At 40.3% G+C, this 26,675-nt stretch overlaps 2 protein-coding genes across 4 annotated transcripts in view; one reads left to right on the top strand and one right to left on the bottom strand.

The window, feature by feature from the left end:
• The window catches only part of Steap1 (STEAP family member 1), a 34,071-nt gene extending 10,565 nt beyond the window's left edge, over positions 1–23,506 (bottom strand). Inside the window, exons 1-3 of one of the 3 annotated variants that reach the window (XM_045160503.1) lie at positions 23,458–23,506; positions 19,638–19,684; positions 3,173–3,286 (exon numbers count right to left, since the gene is read on the bottom strand). In XM_045160503.1, coding sequence (XP_045016438.1) covers positions 3,173–3,256 — 84 coding nt within the window. In that variant the 5' untranslated portion in view covers positions 3,257–3,286; positions 19,638–19,684; positions 23,458–23,506. The remainder of the gene's footprint in view (positions 1–3,172; positions 3,287–19,637; positions 19,685–23,457) is intronic. The other 2 variants (XM_004671083.2, XM_045160504.1) reach the window with 2 other exon arrangements.
• LOC105944952 (60S ribosomal protein L23-like) lies at positions 2,172–2,612 on the top strand. The gene has a single exon (XM_012951837.2). It carries the CDS (start codon positions 2,172–2,174, stop codon positions 2,610–2,612), a length of 441 nt encoding a protein of 146 aa, XP_012807291.2.
• Positions 23,507–26,675: the final 3,169 nt, after the last annotated feature.

Raw genomic sequence — 26,675 nt, 5'->3', positions numbered from 1 at the left:
ACCTGGGAATTGAATCTAGGCCTTCAGCCCCTGCAGACAAGCATCCCAACCACTGAACCATCTCTCCAGTCCCCCCAAATTTTATTTTTGTTTTTTAAATGGTGACACAGGACCTACAGCCCCTGCACATGAATTCCAGATGCATGCACCACTCTGCATTTGGCTTTAAATAGGTACTGAGAAATCAGACCCACATTGTTAGGCTTTGCAGGCAAGCACCTGAACTGCTGAGCTATCTCTCCAGCCCCTCAAAAGCCTTTTTAAAGCTCACCAAAGCAAAAATATAACTCTTAATGTTTGTGTTTGTCTGTTTTAAAAAATATTTTATTGGCTCCTAGGCAATTCTGCAGAGCACTAAGAGTGAATTCATCAGTTCAAATATGAAGGATCAGGAAAAATATGGTCATTACTAGTTGATAAAAATATGGAATTTCACAATGTAGTTTTGGACTTTCATTTTTATATTTCCAAAATGACTCATTTGCCTAGTAGTGATAAATATACTAAAAGCTACGTAACAGAGATAATCTTGTTCTAGAGAAAGTTATATTTATTTTTCCATTGTATTTCTGGTAGTCAAAAATTCAAAAAAGAAAGAAAGAAAGAGGTTACATTGAGTAATTTGTCATTTTTTTCAGTTGACTACAGAATTTTAAAAAAAGCCGGGCGTAGTGGCGCACGCCTTTAATCCCAGCACTTGGGAGGCAGAGGTAGGAGGATCACCATGAGTTCGAGGCCACCCTGAGACTACATAGTTAATTCCAGGTCAGCCTGAACTAGAGTGAGACTTTGCCTTGAAAAACCAAAAAAAAAAAACAACAACAACAACAAAAATATTAAAGAGAGAGAGAGAGAGGGAGAGAGAGAACCCAGGCATGCTAGGGCCTCCTGCCACTGCAAATAGCTCCAGATGCATGTGCCACTTTGTGAGTTTGGCTGCATGTGGATACTTAGGAATCAAGCCTGTACTGTCAGGCTTTACAAGCAAGAACTTTTAATTACTGAGCAATCTCTCCAGCTCCCCAAATTTTTTTAAAACTCGAAATAAGATGAGAGTGTTTTTTAAAATTTATTTTTGTTTATTTTTATTTACTTATTTGAGAGACAGAGAGAAAGAGGCAGAGAGAGAGAGAGAGAGAGAGAGAGAGAGAATGGGTGCGCCAGGGCCTCCAGCCACTGCAAACAAACTCCAGACGTGTGCGTCCCCTTGTGCATCTGGCTAACATGGGTCCTGGGGAATCAAGCCTGGAACTAGAGTCCTTAGGCTTCACAGGTAAGCGCTTAACTGCTAAGCCATCTCTCCAGCCCAAGAGTGTTTTATACTGTGTTGCTTTATTAATACATTTGTTTCTCACTCCATATGTCATTTATTTTTATATCTCTGTATGAGGAACCAGTACATTTTATTGCTTGCCATGATGTTAATAATGATCCTGCTCATCTCATTTTATGCAGAGTAACTTTAATTCATACAGAACTCTATAATTTCTACTGTTGAAAATGACCTTTCTTGCCACTTAAATTTAATTTGACCAATAAATCTCTGTTATATCCAATGCTTTTTCTAATTACTCCATCTAGAAAGGATATAGCTTCTGTAATTTCTACATGTTAACCCAGCCTAAGTATAATCAGCTGAGACAAATTTTCTTGCTAAGAATGAAGAATTATGGAACAGCAAATGTGACAGTTAACTTGAAAATGATTTTCTTTTATGCAGTTTAAAAATAATTGATGTGCTTGCAATTATTATTTTTCCTTTTAAAATAATTAAGAAAAGTAAATAATTTCTGTTATTACTGTATTTAAAATAAGGTAGAAAAGGTAAGAATTTTGAACTTTGCACCATTTAGCCAGATAATGTAACAAGAAATATCTTAATTCTACTTTTTTTTAATTTTTTTTTATTTATTTATTTGAGAGCGACAGACACAGAGAGAAAGACAGGTAGAGGGAGAGAGAGAGAATGGGCGCGCCAGGGCTTCCAGCCTCTGCAAACGAACTCCAGACGCGTGCGCCCCCTTGTGCATCTGGCTAACGTGGGACCTGGGGAACTGAGCCTCGAACCAGGGTCCTTAGGCTTCACAGGCAAGCGCTTAACCGCTAAGCCATCTCTCCAGCCCTACTTTTTTTTTTTTTTTTTTTTTTTTTACTCTTTCAGGGCATTCAAGATGTCCAAGCGAGGATGTGGTGGGTCCTCTGGTGTGAAATTCCAGATGCCCCTGGGTCTTCCAATGGGAGCTGTGATCAACTGTGCGGACAACACAGGAGTAAAAAATCTGTATACCATCTCTGTGAAGGGGATCAAAGGATGCCTGAACAGACTTCCTGCTGCTGGTGTGGGTGACACGGTGATGGCCACAGTCAAGAAGGGAAAACCAGAGTTAAGAAAGAAGGTCCATCCAGCAGTGGTGATTCGACAACGAAAATCATACCGAAGAAAAGATGGGGTATTTATTTATTTTGAAGATAGTACAGGGGTCATTGTAAACAATAAAGGTGAGATGAAAGGTTCTGCCATCACAGGACCAGTTGCAAAGGAGTTTGCAGACCTGTGGCCCAGAATTGCATCCAATGTAGCAGCATTGCATGACCCTCCAGTGTGTTTGTAAAATATACCCATTAAAAAGTATTTGTTCCAGAAAACAAACAAACAAACAAAAGAAATATCTTAATTCTTCAGTTGACCAAAACAGGGGCAAATGATAATTTTTCAAAAGAGAATCAATTTGTTTAAACTGTAAGTCATCACTTTACTTGGCAATCTCTCAGTAAGCTGCCACAGTGCTTATGAAAATGTGCCTGCCCACAAATGACTGTCATATGGATGCTGTGACTTTTGTTTTCAAACTTTTAATTACAGATGTCAGAAAAGATTAGAAGGACTTTGGAGTGATCTACTCCAACTTGTTCCCTTTATAGCTAAATATAGGTAACTTCAAGACCCATGATTGTTCCTAATTTATTCAGGGTTATTCAGCTAAATCCTGGTGACCAGTCAAGGTACTTTTATCTCTACCACAGTGCCTTTGAACTCTCTCAGCATCAGTGATGGGGATCTTAGTGAAGAAATAAACAGACTAGAGTGGAAAGCACCTTAAAACAGTAGTGGAAATAGAAGGCATTTATGTTTACAAACTTTAATTATTAACTGTTATGTTTATTATTTTACCAAATAATCACCATCCTCTAGATTTCTCCTAGGTTTCATTTCCCAAAGTTCCTCTTGGCTTGTCATGTCTTTACTCATCTCCATTAGTTGTATGAGATAGTATGGTGTCAGCACCTAGAAAAATAAAAATAAATTATCTTCAATTTTCCTCTATGATGTTACTGTTGATAGGACAATATGAAAGATTTATTTATTTAAAGATCAGAAAGGCAGAAAAGTACAATTAAAAATGCAAAAAGCAAATAACTCATACATTTAGTTTCAAATCATCATACTAATATCAACTGCAATCTTTCTTTGTCCAGCTAGTTGTGCAATGAAAGGGTCAGGTGTTACTTTTTACTTTAAGAAGATTTATCTCCAGGTTTTCATTTGGAGGAAAGCCAACTACCCTCAAAGGTAAATAGAACTAAATGCATTTCTTTTTTTAGAGTAACAATGCTATCAGTGGAGGCTGGAGGTCGTTGCTATAGAACTAGAGTTCAAGAAGTTGTGTGTCTTTCAGAGTTTTGAAACAGTAATTAATTTTTACAGGGAAATATTTCTGAGTTGAAGACAATGAGCAGAACACTGTTAGTAAGGTGAAACCTTAGGTAATGGCATAAAGGATCAAAAGGGTCTATTTTCAAGTGCCATTTTCCTCTCACTGGACTAAAGGGCTAGCCTTTGTTGTTAAGCAGCACTTGCTCATGTGTGTCCAGTGGGCGTGCCCAGCTGTGCTGTGACATGCTTGCTATCCTAGTCAACTTGTACAAAAAAAACCTTGCAGCCGGGTGTGGTGGCGCACGCCTTTAATCCCAGCACTTGGGAGGCAGAGGTAGGAGGATCACCGTGAGTTCGAGGCCACGCTCAGACAACATAGTGAATTCCAAGTCAGCCTGGGCCAGAGTAAGACGCTACCTCGAAAAACAAAACAAAACAAAAAACCAACCAACCAAACAAACAAAAAAACTTGCCAAGTTTTTTTTCCCCAAAGAAAACTTTTCCTTAACAATGTTCATGGGATCTTCATTCCAAGCTTTATGTAACATTTTTTGGGAAGGGACACATGGTATCATACTATTTGTTGTTTTTATTAGTTTCAAATTTATTTCTAGAGGATTATATCTGCAACTTATACTTTGTAAAATTCAATGAGAAAAATTAGATATACAACAGTAAGGTTCATAGAAAACATACCAAATGCCTTTGAATTTCAGACCACTTTTAATACCTTATTTCTAGGAATAATTTAGTACATTTAAAATACTCTCCAAGTTTTAAAGATCAAATCTTCACAAAGAACAAAGAGGAGGAATCTTTACAGAATGTATATGTACAGCTCACACATATATATATATATAAGTATATAGATACATATTTTGTTAAAGTTCTCCTGGAATATTTTCGATTGTTACCTATCTTAGAAGTTTAGAACATTCATGATGAGAAAACAGGTTGAGCATCCCCAATCTAAAAATCCAAAATTGGAGTGTTTCAAAGTCCAAAACTTTTTGACTGCTGAAAAGATACCACACGTGGAAAACTCCATACATGACCTCATGTGATTGGTTGCAGTGAAATTCTAGGTGCAATAAGTATATCGTATAGAATTGCCTTCAGGACATGTATACAAGATGCATATGAAGGCTGAATGAGTTTTAAAACTAATATTTATTTATTTGCAAGCAGAGATAGAGAATGGTCTTCCAGGGCCTCTAGCCACTGCAAACGAACTGCAGATGCATGCACCGGTTTGTGCATCTGGCTTCATGTGGGTACTGGGGAATCAAACTGGGTTGTTAGGTTTTGCCGACAAGTGCTTAACTGCTAAGCCATCTCTCCAGTTCTGAATGAGTTTTATGTTTAGATTTGGGTTCTGTCCCCAAGCTAACTCATTGTGCACATATAAATATTACAAAAACACAAAGCATTTCTGGTGTTAAACACTTCTGCATAAAGGACATACGACTTGTAGTTATTGCTTTGATTTGCCCACATGCTTTTCCAAATTTTTTCTGATTTGTCAACTTCTCCATTTGGATTAACACCCCTCTTTCATCAGGTATAGTTTCAAAACAGTACAAATTACAATAACACCCATGCTCCAGCTGTAGAAATAGACATGACACAGGTTTAGCCAGCCAGAATTTCATTCTTGAGAGCACACTGACTGATTCATAGACCATACAACCCAAGATGGCCAGTTATGGTTGTACGATAGAGATGAATCTTAGAGGCAATATTTTGAGCATTTAAAATCCCTTAGACCAGATACTGAATTTCATCATCACACAGTTGATACTTTCCTGTTTTGTATGTTTCTTTTTTAAAAAAAATTATTTAGTTATGAGAGAGAGAGAATATGAGAATGAATGGGCATTCGAGGGCCTCTGGACACTAAAAGCAAACTCCAGATGCATGTACCACCATTCACATCTGGCTTATGTGGGTACTGAGGAATCCAATTGGGATTCTTAGGTTTTGCAGGCAAGTGTGTTAACCATTAAGCCATCTTTCTAGTTCCCTGTTTCTTTTTGTTGTTGTTTTTCAAGTTAGTTTGAATTGAGTGTTGATCATTGGCAACTGAAAAAATTCTGGGTCAAGTATATGGCATTCACTAAGCATTTATAAAGCCAGCTGAAGAGAAAAAAGACAAATTAGACTTCATACCTGTTCTGCTTACAGCCTATTGTGAACTAAAGGCCCTGAAAAGAGCTGCATCTACTGATCTACCAGCCTTGTGACTATCACCTGATCAGGTAAAACCTTTTGGAATGTGCTAACAGACCACTAGCTTCCACAGATCCAAAGACTAAGTCTGTCATCAGACAACATTTGAAGTCTATAACAGGGATTTCCCCACTTTGCTATAATATGCCTGAGGCTCCACCAATGGATTTGAAGTTTTTTTTCTTTGTTCTGCAGGTATAACATCTTCATAAAATTGTAAGCACACTGGAACATGGAATTTGGAGTAGCGTGAATTTGTGTTCCTGGACCATAGTTAATCATATTTGGTTCCAGAATAAACTAACTCTTATCCTCTTTGAAGTAAGAGCTGTGTGTTATGGTGTGGCCCCAAGGACAGGTTAGCCACTTTTGCTTAGGATTCACCTGGTCAGAGCAGGTACCAGCATGGGCCTTTGTTCTTAAGTGATGTTGGTGAGTTCATTCTGGGCCTCAAACCTCACTTGATTTGTTAGGCAGCCTATTCATTTATTTTGATCTGTTTTTTTTGTTTTTAAATATTTTTTTTAATTTTTATTTATTTATTTGAGAGTGACAGACACAGAGAGAAGGACAGATAGAGGGAGAGAGAGAGAATGGGCATACCAGGGCTTCTAGCCTCTGCAAACGAACTCCAGACGCGTGCTCCCCCTTGTGCATCTGGCTAACGTGGGACCTGGGGAACTGAGCCTTGAACCGGGGTCCTTAGGCTTCACAGGCAAGCGTTTAACTGCTAAGCCATCTCTCCAGCCCTGATCTGTTTTTTTGTGTGTTTAGTTTTTTGAAGTAGGGTCTTGCTCTTGCCCAGGCTGAGCTGGAATTCACTATGTAGTCTCAGGCTGGCTTTGAACTCAAAGTGATCCTCCTACCTCTGCTTTTAATGTTGGGATTAAAGGTGTGTATAAGTATGCCTGACTGAACTAGTTTTAAGGTCCTCTTTGTTGGATACCTTTTTTTTTTTTTTTTGGTTGCTTGCAAGTTTAAGGCATCCATTTTGTTCATTTCCTTTGAAAGCATTTTGGTTTCTGACTGTTCAGTTTGTTATTCTGCTAATATTCCAGTCTTTCTACCATCTATTGCCACTCCAAGATTTAATTCAAAGAGGAAAGAATTTTGAGGGAGGATACTGCTAGTTGGTTTGATAATTATATATATTTGAGAAAAATGGGGAAACCTAACTAAAAAATAAATTGGGTTTACATTTCCCAGTATGGGAAACATTTGACCATAAATTGGAGTTTTTATTTATTGTTTAAAAATGTTAAATTTTTTTTTTTGTTGTTGTTGTTTTTCATGGTAGGGTCTCATTCTAGTCCAGGCTGGCCTGGAATTCACTCGGTAGTCTCAGGGTAGCCTTGAACTCACAGCAATTCTCCTACCTTTGCCTCCAAGTGCCGGGATCAAAGGCATGTGCCACCATGCCCGGCTAAAATGTTAAAATCTTAAGCAATAATTTTTAAGTATAAATGGGCAGCTTGCTTTAATTGGAATTTCAATTCATCTAAGAAATGATTAAATTGGTAATTTACAAATCAATAGTAATGGAGAGTAGGAGCAAGGCAAGTTCTCTATGAAGGTAGTCAGGAACACAGATCCTAAAGAACATAATGCTGACTTCCTCTACAAGATTAGAGATTGCAGAGATGCAGTCCCAGAATGCTTCTATGCCCTACTTCATCCTGAAGTAGCTAAACCCAGAGACCACCCATTTCCTAAATGATTTTAGGGTCTTAATTCTTGAGGAAATGTTATAGCCTAGAAGACATTAAGATTCAATGAAGTCTCTTCTGTTTCCCTGCCAACATTAGAAAGGAAAGACATTTTCTCCTAACCAGAGGAACAAAGTCCTCTAGTCCTGGGAGCCTGTCACTCACCAGGTCAAGAGACCACCCCTCACCTACAGACTTGCTAAAGAAGTAGGAGTAGGTAGAAGAGATGGATCAGTGATTAAGGCACTTGCCTGCAAAGCCTAACAACCTGGGTTCGAGCTCCCAGTACCTATGTAAAGTCAGATGCACAAAGTGAGGCATGCAGCCAGTTTGTTTGCAGCGATTAGAGTCCCTGGCACACTTATTCTCTTCATCTCTCTGCTTGCAAATAAATAAAAAAAATTATAAAAGGAAGTGGGAGGCACAGTTATCCCCTTAAGGAGATAATGTACTTAAGCCCACAGAAGCCCCTCCCTTGGTGCAGTTGCTTTTGTGAGTTCTAACTCAAAAAGTATAACATTTTCTCTCTCCCCCCCTCCCCCGCTTTCTTTCTCTTCTTTGGATGCTGGCAGGCATCCTAAGCATACTTGCTGTGACACCTCCACCTTTGTATTTCTAGCTCCAAACTCCTGACCTGGAACCCCTCTCTCTTTCCACTTATGGGAACCACTAAATTTCTAAATTTCCTTAATAAAGTCTACTTTTCCCTGCCTTATCATCTTGCATTCCTTAATTCTTCTTTGGCTTGTGACACAAAGTTGAACCCAGAGCCTTAGTCTCTGGAGTCCAGCCCATCTGGGCAAAGGGGCCCCATTGCTCTTAAAATCCCACAACATAGGAGTTCTAAATTAAAAGGAGGTATTAAACTGGGTGTGGTGGTGCACACCTTTAATCCCAGCACTCAGGAGGCAGAGGTAGGAGGATCACCATGAGTTCGAGGCCACCCTGAGACTCAGAGTGAATTCCAGGTCAGCCTGGGCTAGAGTGAGACCCTACCTTGAAAAACAAACAAACAAACAAAAAAAAAAGGATATATTAAAAATAAGTAAGAGTAAAAAGAAAATTTGAGAGGTTATGTTAGAACTAAAGATAAGCTGGGAAATCCAACCACTTTCAATCCCTTCTCTCATGTTTCCTTTCTTCTCTCTTCAAGCAGAACAAAATTCATTAAAAGATCACTGTTGCTGTAAAATACAACATAGAAGAATCCCATATGAGATTAAAAATCTTCATTAATCCACATAGCTAATAATCAAGATTTTATTTGAGAAGTCACTGTCTCAATTCTCATTTCACAAGGTCTCTGTTTAGATTTGCACTCAGGACATGATGTTACCTGCTCCAGAGTTCAACCTCACTCTTATGGATAATTTCTCTCAGCTGGGGAAGGGGGAAGCATGATTCTCTAGGCTTTCCAATTCCTCAAATCCAAAGATTGAGACAATGGTTTATCCCTGCTTTCAGCTTTCCTTGAGTAATTAACAAACAGAATAAATAATATACTTGCCTACAAAAGTATACAGATTAACGATAAAAAGATTTTAAAACAGAGGTGCCCATGGTACTCAGAAGAAGTGACAGGAGTGCTCGGCACTGCAATATCTCTATCACACCTTCCAAGGCTCAGGGTCCATTGCAGAACAGCTGGCAGAAAGAATGTAAGAGTCAAAGGAAGGGTAGGACTCTTTACAAAGTGCTCCTCCAGACACAAAATGGCCTGTATATCCATGACCTCAAAGTGCCTGACACTACCTACACAAGACCATTACAATGGGAGGAAAAGATCATGATATCAAAATAAAAAAGGGTGAGCTGTATGATGGAAAGTGAAGTTTCAAAGGGGAAAGCCGGGGGGGGGGGGGCAGATTACAATTACCATGGGTTATTGTATACAATATGGAATTGTCAATAAAAATAATAATAAAAAAGCAGAGGTGCCAAGGCATTATCCAGTTTTGGTTACATCATGTAAGTACTCTATAATAAAATTAACGCCTGATTCTCTGCTTACAACAATAATATTTCTTAAATATACTTCTGCTGTTAATAATGTTTACAAAATGGCTTAAAGACAAATATTTTATCTTGTCCTAAATGAGACACTTAAGACCTGTGATTAGATATTACCCAAATGCTATTTGTATGTTTTCCCATTTGGGTAGTTTTCAGTTATTAGATAAAAAACTCATTTTGATAGAAGTTTGAATTTATTTATAACATTTGGGGACTGGAGAGAGAGCTCAGCAGTTAAAAGCACTTACTTGCAAAATCTGACAGCTGAGTTCAATTCCCTAGTACCCACATAAAGCCAGATACACAAAGTGTCACATATGTCTGGAGTTTGAATGCAGTGGCAAGAAGCACTGGTGTGCTAATTCTCTTACTATCTCTCTCTCTCTCTCTCTGCTTGCAAATAAATAAATAAATAATATTTTTAAAAAATTGGCCTATTTATACAAAAAACTGATTATGCCTATGTTTTTTTTAATCCTCCAGAGTACTGATTAAATAAACAAATGATGTTAAAAAGGTGTCAAGATTTACTTCTTTAACTTTGGTTTCCATTTAATTCTTCTAAATCTAAGGTATATCGTTTTGGGAAACACCCATTATCTCCTAATAAAGTTAATATTGAGTACCTTATAAAATTAAGTAAATATATATGTAAATTACATTATATATGTGCCATCTCTATTAAAAAGAATCATATACTATTATAAGGGATATTTGAGCATAGTAACTCAAAGTTCAGAATTGCTTAGTCTTTTCACAATGAGCAACTGAGAGATGAAGAAGAAAGACATTACATCAAAGACTCCTTTGGCCTAGAGAGATTCTATCAAGTACTTTTTTCTATGCTTTTCTTTTTTAACTTTATTTATTTATATATTTGAGTGGAAGATAGAAAATGGGCCCACCAGGACCTCTAGCCATTACAAATGAACTCTAGATGCATGTGATACCTGTGCATCTGGCTTTTACGTGGCTACTGGGGGACTGAACCAGGGTCCTTAGGCTTTACAGGCAAGCATCTTAACCACTAAGATATCTTCCAGGTCCTCTATCAAGTTATTCTAACCAACTCTTGGGCTACAGAACTTAAAGAGATGCACTCTTAGATTAGTATTTTCCACTGTAAGCATCTGAGCTCACAACCACATGCACAATAAAGTATTCTAAGTAACCAAGCACTTCCAACTCTTATTTTTACCTTTTGTAAATCTTTTTATATTTATTTAAAACATTCTGCAAGATACTTAAAATTTCACTTGGTATTTTTTTTTTTTTCAGGGGGAGGGTGGTTCTAGGGAGGGTCTCCTTCTAGGTCAGGCTGACATGGAATTCACTATGTACCCTCAGACTGTCCTCAAACTCACAGCAATCCTCCTAACTCTGTCTCCCAAGACATATGCCACCTTGTCTAGCCCTTGGTATATTTTAAAAAATATTTTATTTTTACTTATTTATTTACTAGAGAGAGAGATACAGAGAGATAGAGAATGGGTGCACCAGGCACTACAGCCAGTGCAAACAAACTCTAGATACATGTGCCACTATGTGCATCTGGCTTAGGTGGGTTCTAGGGAGTGGAACCTAGGTACTAAAGCTCCACAGGCAAATGCCTTAACTGCCAAGCTATCTCTCCAGCCCTTGGTGTGTGGTGTGTGTATATATATTTTAATGTATAATTTTTTAAATTGACAACTTTTGTATTTAGAATTACAGACAATAAGCCATGATAATTCCTCCCCCTCCCACACTTTCCCCTTCACAACTCCACTCTCATCATAACTCCTCCCTTTCTCCATCTCTCTCTTATTTTTTAAAATATTTTTTATTGAAAACTTCCATAATTATAAACAATATCTCATGATAATTCCCTCCCTCCCCCCACTTTCCCCTTTGAAATTCCACTCTCCATCATATCCCCTCCCCCTCTCAATCAGTCATGATCTTTTCTTCCTATTATGATGGTTTTGTGTAGGTAGTGTCAGACACTGTGAGGGCATGGATATCCAGGCCATTTTGTGCTTGGAGGAGCACATTGTAAGGAGTTCTACCCTTCTTTTGGCTCTTACATTCTTTTTGCCACCTCTTCTGCAATGCACCCTGAGCCATAAAAGGTGTGATTGAAAGATTTCAGTGCTGAGCACTCCTCTGTCACTTCTTCTCAGCACCATGGTGCCTTCTGAGTCATCCTAAGGTCACTGCCATATGAAAGGAGAAGGTTTTCTAGCCAAAAGTGAGAGTAGCATTAATATATGGGTATGAATGTTAAGAGAAGTGCTTACTGGGAAGTTTGGTGAGCATAGTATATGCTTTTAGCCAGACAGAAGCAGACATTACACTCCTAGAGTTCATGATTACCCCTGTTGTAGGTTTTCAGTATCAGGGATGTATTCCCTCCCATGGAGCAGGCTTCCAGTCAAATTAGAGGGTGGTTGGTTTCCCCCATAACAGACATGCCATTATTGCATCCGTTGACTTATTTGGCCTGGCTGGCCAAATATAAGGCTTGCAGTGGCCACTGTTAGTATCATCACTGGTGATTTCTCTCTCTCTCTTATTGAACTGCATGCAGCATGGCCTTTTCCAGCTTTCTGTCAGCTGGTCTACATGGAGGAGGTTTTCAGCACAGCTCCAGCAGGGTTTCTCAGTGACCTTGCGGCCCAAGTATGTGGGGTCTTCAGCAATATAGGGTCTTACCATCTATTGCTGGTGGGAAACCAAGGGCCTTGACAATGCCTTTAATGTTTTAGGGGCATCAGGGACATCTCTGGTCAACAACTCACTGAAAGGTATCCCATTCCTGTCACTGAAAATTTTCTAGTAACAACCTATGACTCCTGTGTGTTCCACTGTCCAAAAAAGTAGGCTTCCATATGACTTATTTATAGCCTCTTAGATTTTGATTAGCCCTCCCTCCACCTTTCCCTACTCAATATCTTTCCCAACCTCACTTTGGCCTGTTCACCTCCATTAATCTGTTCTTCTATTTACATATATACAATACCATCCTATTAGGCCCCTCTCCCTCCCTTTCTATTCCCTTTATATCTCCTTTCTAGCTTACTGGCCTATGCTACTGAATTTTCTTCCTACTCACATAGAAGTCCAGTTATTTGTGGCTAGGATCCACATATGAGAGAGAACATGTGACATTTGGTTTTCTGGGCCTGGGCTACCTTACTTAGTATAATCCTTCCCAGATCCATCCATTTTCCTGCAAATTTCATAACCTCATTTTTCTTTACCACTGAATAGAACTCCATTGTAAAAATGTGCCACACCTTCATTATCCATTCATCAGTTGAGGGAATTTCTCTGGTATCTGTTGTGATAGTGTTTTTCATCTCTAATTTTATTAATTTGTGTCTCTTCTCTCTTTCTTTTGGTCAGATTTGTTAAAGGTTTATCAATCCTGTTTACCCTTTTAAAGAACCAACTCTTTGCTTCATTGATCCTGTGGATTGTGTTTTTGGTTTCTATTTCACTAATTTCTGCCTTAATCTTTATAACCCCTTCCCATCTACTGATTTTTGGTTTGCCTTGTTCTTCTTTTACCAAGGCCTTAAGGTGAAGCATTAAGTTGTTTACTTGCGAGCTTTCTATTTTCTTAATATAGGCACTCAAATCTATAAATGTCCCTCTTAGGACTGCCTTCATTGTGTCCCAAAGTTTTGGTATGTTGTGTTCTCATTATCATTTGACTCTATGAAGTTTATTTTTTAAATCTACAAAGTCCCTCACAGACATGCCCAGAGATTTGTTTCCATGGTGATTCTAAATATTTTATTTATTTGACAGAGAAGGAGGGAAAGAGAGAGAATGGGTGCACGAGGGCCTCCAGCAACTGCAAACAAACTCCATATGCAATGCGTGTGCCCCCTTGTGTATCTGGCTAACATGGGTTCTGGGGAATTGAGCCAGGGTCCTTTGGCTTTGCAGGCAAACACCTTAGCTGCTAAGTCATCTCTCCAGCTCTTTATGAATTTTTTTGATTTCCTTCTTGATTTTTTCATTGATCCACTCATCATTTAGTAGTGTACTGTTTAGTTTGCATGATTTTGTGTATGCACTTTAGCTTTTCTTGCTATTGATTTATAGTTTGATCCCATTGTGATCAGATAGAGTGCAAGGAATTATTTCAATTTTCCTGTATTTTTTAAGATTTGTTTTCTGTCCTAATATATGGTCTATTTTAGAGAATGTTCCATGTGCTGCTGATAAGAATGTGTATTTTGCAGCATTAGAATGAAATGTCCTGTTGATATCTGTTAGGTGCATTTGTCCTGTGACCTCATTTAATCCAGATGCCTCTCTGTTTATTTTTTGCCTGGATGACCTGTCAATTGATGAGAGTGGGGTGCTGAAGTCACCCATTACAACTGTATTTGGTGTTACCTGTGACCTTAGTTCTAATAGCATTTGTTTGATGAAGTTGGGAGCTCCTGTGTTCAGTGCATATGTGATTAGGATTGTAATGTTCTCCTGTTGGAGTGTGCCTTTAATCAATATAAAGTGACCTTCCTTATCTTTCCTAACTAATTTTGGACTGAAGTCTACCTTGTCGGATATTAGGATAGCAACCCCTGCTTGTTTTCTAGGCCCATTTGCTTGAAACACCATTTTCCAACCTTTCACCCTAAGATAGTGTCCATCCTTTGTAGAAAGGTGAGTTTCTTGGAGCCAACAAATTGAAGGATCCTGCTGTTTAACCCAGTCTGCAAACTTATGTCCTTTGGTTGGGGTATTGAGGCCATTGATATTAAGAGTTACTATTGAAAAGTATGTATTTATTTTTGCCATTTTTCTTGTTTTGTTGTTCTTCTGGTTTAACCTTTGCTTTCTTGTATTAACTAGTATTTGAGTACAGTTTGTTTTTTCCAGGATCCTTATATGTGATTTTCTTTCTCTTCAGCATAGAGGATCCTTTCAAGTATTTTATGTATAGATGGTTTTGTCTTTATTTATTTATTTTTTTTTATATTTTTAGAAGCCAGGTGTGGTGGTTCACACTTTTTTTTTAAATTTTTTATTTATTTATTTGAGAGCGACAGACACAGAGAGAAAGACAGATAGAGGGAGAGAGAGAGAATGGGCGCGCCAGGGCTTCCAGCCTCTGCAAACGAACTGCGTGCGCCCCCTTGTGCATCTGGCTAATGTGGGACCTGGGGAACTGAGCCTCGAACCAGAGTCCTTAGGCTTCACAGGCAAGCGCTTAACCGCTAAGCCATCTCTCCAGCCCTGGTTTTGTCTTTAAATATTCTTTTGGCCTGCTTTTGTTGTGGAATGTCCTTATTTCTCCATCTATCTGAATGGATAGTTTTGCAGGATAAAGTAACCTTGGTTGACAGTTGTTATCTTTCAGAGCTCTGAATACATCATTCCAAGCCCTTCTGACTTTGAAAGTTTGTGTTGAGTCATCTGCTATGATCCTGATCAGCTTGCCTTTCTATGTGACTTGATTTTGCTGTCTAACTGCTTTCAATATATTTTCTTTGGTTTGTGTGTTTGGTAGTTTAATTATAATATGGCAAGGAGAGGTTTTTTCCAGGTTTTGTCTTTTTGGTTTCCTAAAGTCTTCCTGTATCTGCATTGGCATCTCTTTCCCAATTTAGGGAAGTTTTCCTCTATGATTTTGTTGAAAATGCCTTTGGAGTGAAATTTTTCTTCTACTATACCCTGAATTCTTATGTTTGATCTTTCAATAGTGTCTTGAAATTCCCATTCACACTTTCCTATTTGTTTTTCTCTTTGTTGGACTGTATTAGATCTGCCACCTGGTCTTCTGGTTTAGATATTCTATCCTCTCCTTCATTCATTTTACTGGTGATATTTTTCTACAGAGTTTTTTATTTCATTGACTGTGTTCATTGCTAGTAATTCTGACTGGTTTCTCTTTATTATTTCTATTTCCTTACTTGTGTCTTGTATTGACCTCTTTATTTCATTAAGTTGGTTTCCTGTGTCTTCTTTGATTCCTTTAACTTCCTCTTTGGCTTCTTTGAACATATTTATGATCATTATTTTGAAATCTTTCTCAGGTATTTCCTCTAACTCATTCTCACTGGAGATCATTTGTGATGCATTAATATTTTTTGGTGGATTTACATTGTCTTGATTTTTGGTGTTTTTTGTGTTATAATGTACATATTTTTGTATCTTGGATTAATTTAATGCTTGGATTTTCTAATTAGCTGCAGTATTATTAGATGTATCAATCAATCTGATGTTATATGTCTTCAGTGTAGGAGCTTAAGGTGCTAGGTGTGGCTCTTAAGACTCTTAGAGTAACTACAAAAGTGACCCTAGATGTTGGGTTTGCCTGCTATGATAGTATTCAAGAAGGCTGAGTGGAACAAAATACAGGCAGATTCTAAAATTTAACTAAACAATGTACACATTCAATGAAAAACAGCACAGAGTATTTTTGCCAGAGTAGGTATTATGACAATCAGATCCTCAAATAAAGTTACAGTCCCTTAGGATGTGTGTTGCCCCACACCCCACACCCTTAGTTCCGTCAACTAGGAGGCTAACATTTCTGGTCTGTCGAGGGTTCCAAAGTCAGCTTGTGACCACCTGAGACCCTTCCTTGGTGTAATCTCAGTTACCTTTTTGGATGATTTTGGTCTCAATTATGCTGTGCTCTTGCTTGGGTCCCTCTTTGTTGTGCTGTGAGTTCAGGTAGGCTGGCTGGGTCACTGGATTGCTGCTCAGATCACAGTCGGGTGCTGTGTAGGTGAGCTGCCTTCCCCCATCTCTGGTGCTTGCTTGCACTTAGGCTGGTGGTGGGAGAGGGCAGGCTGTTGATGGTTTTCCCAGTGGTCCTCACGATTGTCTTCCTCATGAGCTGCTCCTCTGTTCTTCCTTGCCGTTCTCCCTTCTTATTTCTTGAGTTTGTGAGGAGCTCTGGTGTGAGTAAAGATTCTCTTCACCTGGCTTTTCCTATGGCTCAGGCCGAGCCTTTTGGCTGGAGCCATGCGTACCTGGTGCCACCGCTGCTGGAGCCACTTCTGCCTACCTATGTGGGCTCTAGATGCTCTGGATCTCTCCTACTTCTCTGCTGCTGTTGGTAATTTATTATACACCTCACTTTTTAGTAGAAGAGTGTATTTTGCTGTTTTTTTTTTTTTTTTTTTTTTTTTTGGCTTTTTCTTCCTTAGGCTGCTTTGGTGTGGCTCCTATGCCACCATCTTAACAGGAAGTCTCTCTCTTTTGTTTTGATATCATCATCTTTCCCTCCTATTATGAGAGTCTTGTGAAAGTATTGCCAGGCATTGTGAGGTCATGGATATTGAGGTCAATTTCTGTCTGGACAGTTGCATTGCAAGGAGTCCTACCCTTCCTTTGGCTCTTACATTCTTTCTGCCACCTCTTCTGCAATGGACCTTGAGCCTTGGAGGATGTAACACAGATGTTTCAGTGGTGGACACTCCTCTGTCGCGACTTCTTCTTCTTCTTCTTCTCCTTCTTCTCCTTCTTCTCTTTCTTCTTCTTCTTCTCCTTCCTCCTCCTCCTCTTCTTCTCCTTCTCCTCCTCCTTCTTCTTCTTCTTCTTCTTTGTTTGCTTGTCTTTTGTTTTTTGAGGTAGGGTCTCACTCTAGCCCAGGCTGACCTGAAATTCACTATGTAGTCTCAGGGTGGCTTCAAACTCACAGTGATCCTCCTACCTCTACCTCCCAAGTGCTGGGATTAAAGGTGTGTGCCACCACGCCTAGCCTCTGCCACTTCTTCTCAGCATTTTGTTGCCTTTTGGGTCATCCAACCAAAGGTGTGTGTAGCATTAGTATATGAATATTAATTAAAATGCTTACAGGGAAGTTTGGTGAGCATAATATATGCACTTAGCTAGAAAATAACAGGATTTACACTCCTAAGGCTCATGACCTCCCCTGGCATAGGCTTTTGATTAGGTTTTCAGTACCAGCATGTATTCCCTCCCATAGAGTGGTCCTTCTGTCCAGTTAGAGAGCAGTTGGTTTCCCCCAGAACAGACATGCTACTATTGCACCTGTTCTGTCATTTGGCCTGTCTGGCCAAACTTGAGGCTTCAAATGTCCACTGTTTTCACTTTTGATAACTTCTGTCTCCCAAAGGGCTGCATGCAGTGCACCCTATTCCAGCTTTCAGTCTGCTGGTCTGCAGGCAGAAAGTTTTTATATCTCAGACCTAGCTTGATTTCTCAGTGACTTTGCTGCCCAGGCACGTGGAGTCTTTAGCAACAGGGTCTTACTAATCTGTTTCTGGTGGGAAACCAAGTGCCTTGGCAATAGCCTGTAATGTTCTGAAGGCAATAGGGACCTTAGTGACCAACAAATCACTGGAAGGTATCACATCCCTGGCACTGAAAATTTTCTCAAAAGAATCTATGGCTTCTGGGGCTGGAGAGATGGCTTAGCGGTTAAGCACTTGCCTGTGAAGCCTAAGGACCCTGGTTCGAGGCTCAGTTCCCCAGGTTCCACGTTAGCCAGATGCACAAGGGGGCGCATGCGTCTGGAGTTCGTTTGCAGAGGCTGGAAGCCCTGGCACGCCCATTCTCTCTCTCTCCCTCTCTCTGTCTTTCTCTTTGTGTCTGTTGCTCTCAAATAAATAAATAAATAAATAAAAATTAAAAAAAAAAAAGAATCTATGGCTTCTGGATATGCCATTATCCAAAAAAGTAGGCTTTCATATATCTTATTCAGCATATCTTGAATTTTGATTGACCCCCCCTTTCTTTTACTCAGTCTCTTCCCCTGGCCTTGCTTAGGCCTTTCCCCTCCCTGTAATCTGTTCTCCTACTTACATATATACAATACCAGCCCCTTAAGTCCTTCCTTCTGCCCTCGGTAGAGTTTTATATGATAAAAATAATGCTCATTTGGGTTAGTATAAGATACAAATGAGTGGTGCAGAATTTTAGGGTTTATGAGGGGTCCCCAAAACTTGTGAATTTAAATTTTTTGGGTCTTTATCCTTTTTTTTAACAAAGAACTGAATGATAAAATAGATTCAAGAAGGCTAAATTATGAATTATTGAATTTATTTAGGGAGAAGTAATAATTTTTGAGATTTATTTAGGGGAAACTGGTACATAGAAAAAAAGCTGGGGGAATTCCACACATATATGGGAGATTAAACATAGAAGCCCCTTCAAATAATAGACCAGAGACAGTTAAGAAATAGTGAATGACTGGAAAATCAAAGATAAATCTTACATATAAACAAAGAGGGTACCCCCAAAGCATGGCACAGATAGAAGGAAAGAAGAGAAGTATACAATTCAAGATAAGTATTTTTGCCCTTCCCAGCCATGCTGGTCCTAGACAGGCTGAGAAGAAGGGACAGATTCATGTGGATGTTGAGGCCTGGTTATAGGGCAAAAGGAAGAAAAAACCCAGCAGTTGGGAGGCAGAGGATCCCCTTGAGGTTTGAGGCCAGCCTTAGACAACATAGTGAAGTTCAGGTGAGCCTGGGCTAGAGCAAAACCCTATCTCATAAAACCAAAACCAAACCAAACCAACTAACCAAACAAAACACCTATACAAAGTATAACAGAAGGAGGCTGGAGAGGTGGCTTAGCAGTTAAGGCTCTTACCTGCAAAGCCAAAGAACCCAGGTTTGATTCCCCAGGACCCATGTAAGCCAGATGCACAGGGGGCACATGCATCTGGAATTCTTTTGCAGTGGCTACAGGCCCTGGCGTGCCCATTCTCTCTCTCTACCTGCCTATTTCTCTCTCTCAAATAAATAAATAAAATAAAGTTTGAAAAAAAAAAAGTATAACAGAAGGGACTGGAGAGATGGGTTAGCCGTTAAGGTGCTTGCCTGAAAAGCCAAAGGACCCAGGTTTGATTCCCCAGGGCCCACATAAGCCAGATGCACAAGGAAGTGGAGCAGCTGGAGGCCTGGACACACCATTCTCTCTTTCTCATGAATAAATAAACAAACAAAATTTCAAGCCTGGTGTGGTGGTGCATGCCATAAATCCAGCACTTGGGAGACAGAGGTAGAAGGATCACTGTGATTTCAAGTCCACCCTGGGGTACAGTGAAATCCTACCTCAGGACTTCCATTCCTGGTCAGCCTGGTCTAGAGTGAGACCATACCTAAATAAAAAAAAAAAAAGTGAATAGCAGACATAAATTTTAAGTATTTAAAATGCCTGCTTCCCTCATCTACAGCCTTGACTTTGTCAGGCCACCCTGTATTTTAGGTTATATTTAAATGCAATACTCCTATAATAGGTTACATGTAGTTGTTACGTCAGATACAGAGGACAAAGAAAAAGAATATTCAAACCCAGATAATGATAGCTAATAGACTTGACATGATTCAGGCATTTCTTGCTTGATAACTTTATTAGCAACTCCTCTCTCCTATCAGCCACATGTACATTAGATCCCAGAAATAAGCCTTCCTAGTTTTGTGGGACAGTAATGTATTTGGCCTCTGCACGCACAAAATGTGATGCTTGGCTAACAGGGGAAACTGTGAACTAAGTTCCTCAAAAGCGTTGCATCTACTTTGAACAAGGCCTAATACACTGATAAAGCTCCTGTGATCATGGAGGGATGGAATTATTGTAGGACCAGAGCCAAAAGACTTTGGTTACCTTTAGTCTCTTGGTAGACATTTATTGCCCACCTGTGTCTGAGCTAACACCCTTGTGATCCTTCTACCTCAGCATGCGAGTGCTGAGTGCTGGGATTAAAGGTGTATGCTGCCACGCCCAAGGTTTTTTTTTTTTTTTTTTTGAGATAGGGCTTCATTCCAGCTTAGGCTGACCTGGAATTCACTAAGTAGTCTCAGGGTGTTCTCAAACTTGTGGCAATCCTCCTACCTCTGCCTCCCCAGTGCTGGGATTAAAGGCGTGTGCCACCATGCCTGGTAATCCAATTTAAAAAACATATATAAATATTTATTTTTAAAATTATTTGCATGCAGACAAAGTCAGAGAAAAGAAAGAGAGAGGGGGTAGGGGAGAGAGGGAGAATATGAATGTGCCATGGCCTCTAGCCTCTGTAAACAAACTTCAGATGTGTGGACTTTAACTGCTGAGGCATCTCTCCAGCCCCATACCCAACTTTTAACCAACATTATAAAGAGAGTCCTTTGAAGGTGTCTAGGAACAGACTAAGAAACATACTATACTGTATCTGGTATATGCTTTAAATTCTGTGAGTTTCAGTGTGATAAAGATATGAAAATTGGCCACTACTAATTTATTAACTCTATCATAAACAATTATGCCAGATACTGTGAATACAAAGTTAAATGAGATGTCTCTTTCCTCAAAAACTTTGACATGTAGGAAACAAGGTCAATATTTCAAAAATAATTTATGTAATTGTGTGATGGATCTTAAAGGAGGAAATGTTTACAGGCAGATGGTGGCATGGGAAGTGAAACAAGAAAAGGTGACAGATTTTACATACTCTTATATCTTGTTTGGACATCTAGCAAATTGTTGGGTTTTGTTGATGCAGACGCACTATGGGTCACAATGTAGAGGTTTTGAGCGGAAGGCCAGAGTGGTCCTGGAGAGGTGTCCTGCCCTTTGTCTGCATGGTACCATGTTGAAAAGCCCATGTCAATAGTGGTGACTGTTGACTGTGTTCCCAGAAACCAGGAAAACAAATTATTAGTCAATGGGCTGCAGAGGTGACTTAGTGGTTAAGGTGCTTGCCTGCAAAGCCTAACGACCTGGGTTCAATTCCCCAGTACCCATGTAAGCCTGCTGCACAAGGTGTATGCATCTGGAGTTCATTTGCAGTGGCTAGAGGCCCTGGCATGCCCATTCTCTCTATCTGTCTCTCTCTCCCTCTGTCAAATAAATAAATAAAAAAGTTAAAAAATATCAAATACAATATGTTGATTTCTATCAGCCATTAACCAAATATATAATTGAAATTCTACAAGGAAAAAAAATATTCCCAAGACCAATAAACCTAACAAAAAACAGTACAGTGCTAATATGTTAAGAACTCCAGAATTTGACCAACATTTTCTAACTTTCTTCCCCATTAAAAAGTTGAGCACAACCCAGAAGCAACAGCCCTGGTAAGATGTACACACAAGTGCAATAGTGTCATATATCCTTGGTGGGTAACCAATAGCTTTCTGATTGGCTAAGAGATCCCCTCAGTGGAAAGGAACCCATATCTGGAATTGGGAACCATGTCAGAATCCTATGGAGACAAAGATTATGTTCTCCAGTGATAACTTCCCAGTAGTTTTTGGCTAAAAGAGGGGCTACATCCATTAAAATTCCCCTAAATTTGGTTTGGAGATGGCTTAGCGGTTAAGTGCTTGCTTGTGAAGCCTAAGGATCCTGGTTCCAGGCTTGATTCCCCAATACCCACATAAGCCAGATGCACAAGGTGGCGCACACATCTAGAGTTCATTTGTAGTGGCTAGAGGTCCTAGTGGTCCATTCTTTCCCTCCCTCCCTCCCTCCCTCCCTCCCTCCCTCCCCTCTCTCTCTTTCTCTCTGGGCTTCTTTCTCTTTCAAATAAATAAATAAATAAATAAATAAATAAAATCCCCCTAAATTTATAACACCCATTTAACCTATGCTGACTTCACTCCCTGTTGGAGAATCTGTTTTTCTTTTTCTGAAGCTAACGAGACAGGAGGAGATAAACTACCTCTTGCATCTCAGCTAAGGCCCAGGTGAAACCACAGAGGAATTGGGGAGATGAGCAAGAGTGCTGTTTCCATAGTGAGCCTGACAATCTGCCTCAGGATGAAGGAGACAGAATCTGAGGATACTCAACACATACAAAGTAGAGATCCAGAGGCTCCTTAGAGCTCACCATCAAAGTAGACTTAAAACACACCCACCATGGCTCAGGGAATTTTGTGGAGAAGGGGCGGAAAGATTGTAAGAGCCACAGGTTGAGCCACAGGTTGCTCCCACTCCCCCCCTCCAGTATCTGAGTGCTGCTCTCACAATTCATAACCCACAACCTCATGGGAATACCAGCACCCCACTGAGGAGGGTCCTCAGCAGAATGTGGGCAAGGAGGAAGGAAAAGCATACATGATGTATCCATACAAAGTATGTTCAGGAAAAAAATAAAGGTTGAGTACATATTCTGATGTGATTTCTGTTTTGCTGGACCAGGATGGCTGACCTGGTTGGTGTTGCTAAATATTGACACAGCGCAACTGGCTCATTTATAGCCCAGTTTAGAATTCAAGAAACCCAATGACTGGAATACACAGTGGGTTGCAGTGTACTTCCTTCCAGTCCTCTACATTTTCAGGTGTACTCTAGCTTTGGCAAGTTGAATTGCAGGAAGAGAAATTTTCTTCACTGCTGCTTCTTAGAAACACAGCGCTTAATATTCATGCTAGATAAATGGCCTCTGTCCAATATCAGGACATACAGAGATTTTTTTAAAAAAAATAACAAAACAAAAAACCCAGACTACCGAACTTGGAAATGTTAGTCAATTCTAAGTGTACAAATCACTACCACAGGATCTCACCAGAGCGACTTCTTTAACAGCTCTATTTTGAAGGGAACTTGAGTCTCATCCAGGTCCTGAAAGAGTAGAACCAGTGTCCCAAGGACTTAAAGTGAAAATGTCTTAAGAAGGAAACCTGATGGCCACGTTGCACGCTCTTAAGTGCCAGGTACCAACCATGCAAACACGCAATGCAAACTTGTGGTGACCCTGGCAAGTTGCAAAACTAGGCATGGGAGCCCAGCCTGACTACAGACTTAGCCATCCATCACACGCCCTAAGCGACCGCGAGGCGAAAGGGCCTCCCCGAGGTCCGGCCCCCGCCCCGCTGCAGGGGAGCCGCAGCAGGGGCGACCCCCGGCCCCCACCCCCGGAGCGCAGGGCCGCGGAGGACGCGGGGAACTCACCCGCTGGTCCCGGGCTGCAGGCGGGGCGAGGCGGCTGGCAGAAGTGCTGCCTCAGCGCAGCTGGAGTCCCGGCGCGGGAGCGCCCAGCCTGCCCGCCCCCGCTGACCCCGCCCTCGGCCCTCCCTCGGCGCCCCCTGCGGGCCTTCAATCCCAGCACTCAGGAGGCAGAGGTAGAACACCATGAGATGAAGGCCAGCCTGAGACTACATAGTGAATTCCAGGTCAGCCTGAGCTAGAGTGAGACCCTACCTCGAAAATAAATAAATAAATAAATAAATAAATAAATAAATAAATATGAAAGTTTTAGGCCGGGTGTGGTGGTGCACCTTTAATCCCAGCAGTTGGAAGGCAGAGGTAGGAGGATCACTTTGAGTTTGAGGCCAACCTGGGGCTACTGAGTGAATTCCAGGTCAGCCTGGGTTACGGTGAGGCTCTACCTTACAAAAACAAATGAGGAAAGTTTTAGAGAGAATGCCAGAGCTGGCTGAGGGCAGACTGTGAATTGCAACATCTGAGGATTAAAAACATTTTTTAAAATATTTATTTTCAAGAAAGACGGAAAAGGAGAGAGCAAATGAATTCCAGATGTATGCACCACTCTGTGCATCTGGCTTTATGGTACTGGGGAAGTGAACCCGGCTCGAAGCGCCTTAACCGCTGAGCCGTCTCTCCAGCCTCCATCTGGGGTTTGTTATGCACATTCCCAGATCTAGTCTGAATAGAAAATGCAAAGGAAAATAAACACTGGATCGCATTCTCCTTTACAAATGGCCAGGGACCATACACTGCTCATGATTTAATACAGCAATGTCTTTGATTTTAATACCTACGTGGCAATTTTGTTTTTGTTTTGACATGAGTAAATAACATTAAAGTATGTGGATTTTTTTTTCAGGGTAGAGTCTCACTCTAACCCAGGTTGCTCTGGAATTCACTATGTGGTCACAGGCTGGCCTCAAACTTTTATGGATGCTACCTCTGCCTCCCAAGTTCTGGGATTAAAGGCGTGAACCACAACGTCTGGCTTAAGTATGTGGATTTTTTTAAAAAAGAAACATTTGCCTCTTTTCATTAGATCCTTACTTTTTTATTTTTCTTTTTGGAATGATATAAAGTAATTTTTGTAGTCACTCAATTTTCTTGAGTAATGGAAAAAATCTTGAAGATTAAATTACCATTGACTGCCACCTTGTGGTAGAAATAGAATGTTGCATCTTTTATTTCTTAAAGATTTTTTTTTTTTTTTTTTTTTTTGGTTTTTCGAGGTAGGGTCTCACTCTAGCTCAGGCTGACCTGGAATTCGCTATGGAGTCTCAGGGTGGCCTCGAACTCATGGTGATCCTCCTACCTCAGCCTCCCGAGTGCTGGGATTAAAGGAGTGCGCCACCACGCCCGGCAGAAGAGATTTTTTTAAAAAAAAATTATTCTTATTTATTTGAGAAAGAGGCAGAGTGAGAAAGAGAATAGGTGCGCCAGGGCCTCCAGCCACTGCAAATGAACTCGAGATGCATGTGCCACCTTGTGCATCTGGCTTCCGTGGGTCCTGGGGAATTGAACCTGGGTCTTTGGCTTCGCAGGGAAGCACCTTAAATGCTAAGCCATTTCTCCAGCCCGAAAATGAATTTTATAGACCATAGGCCCTCTTTCTGTAGACTCCACATGCTTGGGTTGCAGGTCACTGAGAAGTGAAGCTGGGGCTGAGCTGGAAACCTGGTTGACTAGCTGTCAGAAAGTTGGGAGAGAGGTATGTTGCATGCAGCTTCTTGGGAGAAAGGAGTCATTAACAATGTTAAATAGCAGTGGACCCTGCAAGTCCTAAGACTGGCCAGCTAGGCCAATGTGTCAACTGGTACAATAGTGGCATGTCTGTTATGGGGGAAAATCGACTGCTCTCTAAGTGGTCTGGAAACCCATTCCACAGGAGAGAATACATGCCTAGTGCTGAAAACCTAGTCAAAGCCTATGGCTGGGAAGGTCATAAGCCCTTAGGGAGTAACAATTTCTGTTGTCTGCCTAAATTAGTATGTTATTCCCACCAAACTGCTCTAACCACTTTTTATGTTTATACCCATATGTTAATGCCACTCTTACTTTTGGTTAGAGAAGCTTCTCATTTCAGATGGTAGTGACCACTGGGGTGACTCAACAGTCACTACAGTGCTGAGGAGAAGTGACAGTGGAGTATTCAGCACTGAGACATCTCTGTCACACACTCTAAGGCTCAGGGTCCATTGTGGAAGAGGTGGCGGGAAGAATGTAAAAGGAAGGGTAGGACTGCTTATAATGCAATCTTCTAGACACAATGTGGCCTTGATATTCATGACCGCACAGTGCCTGACCGTACCTACACAAGACCTTCAGAATAGGAGGAAAAGATGATGCTATCAATATAGAAAAGGGAATAACTGGAAAGAAGAAAGGATTCAGTGGAGGGTGGGTTTGAGAATGAGTGTGGGTGGGTGGGAATTATCATGGTTTATTGTCATGTTTATTGATTGGAAGCTGTCAATAAAAAGTTTTGAAAAGGAAAATGAGTTTCAGAACAAACAGTTTGCTTAATGCATGGTCCAAAAGGATTAAGGTAGCTGGGTGTGGTGGTACATGCCTTTAAACCCAGCACTAGTGAGGCAGAGGTAGAGATTGGGGGCTCACCATGAGTTCAAGGCCACTCTGAGACTACATAGTGAATTCCAGGTCAGCCTGGGCTAACTCAAAAGACCGAAAAAAAAAAAATGAATTAGTATAAGCCTATTGAAGATTAGAAACGATCATTGCTCTTAAATGTCAGACAAAGCAATAGGCTTTTTATTTATTTATTTATTGGGTGCTGGTTAGATTACTCAGAAGTTAAGGTGCTTGCCTGGCAAGCCTAACAACCTGGATTTGATTCCCCAGTACCTTTATACAGCCAGATGCACAGAGGCACATGCATCTTGAGTTCACACAGTGGATGGAGGCCCTGGCATGCCCTTTCTCTCCCTCCCTCTCTTTCTCTCGCTTTTTTTTTTTCATTTATTTTTATTTATTTATTTATTTATTTTTAATTTTTATTAACATTTTCCATGATTATAAAATATATCCCATGGTAATTCCCTCCCTCCCCACCCCCACACTTTCCCATTTGAAATTCCATTCTCCATCATATTACCTCCCCATTACAATCATTGTAATTACATATATACAATATCAACCTATTAAGTATTCGCTTTTTTTTATTA

The sequence above is a fragment of the Jaculus jaculus genome, chromosome 10 (assembly GCF_020740685.1).
Source record: "Jaculus jaculus isolate mJacJac1 chromosome 10, mJacJac1.mat.Y.cur, whole genome shotgun sequence".
NCBI lineage: Eukaryota > Metazoa > Chordata > Mammalia > Rodentia > Dipodidae > Jaculus > Jaculus jaculus.
This window is presented reverse-complemented; position numbering and strand designations above follow the sequence as displayed.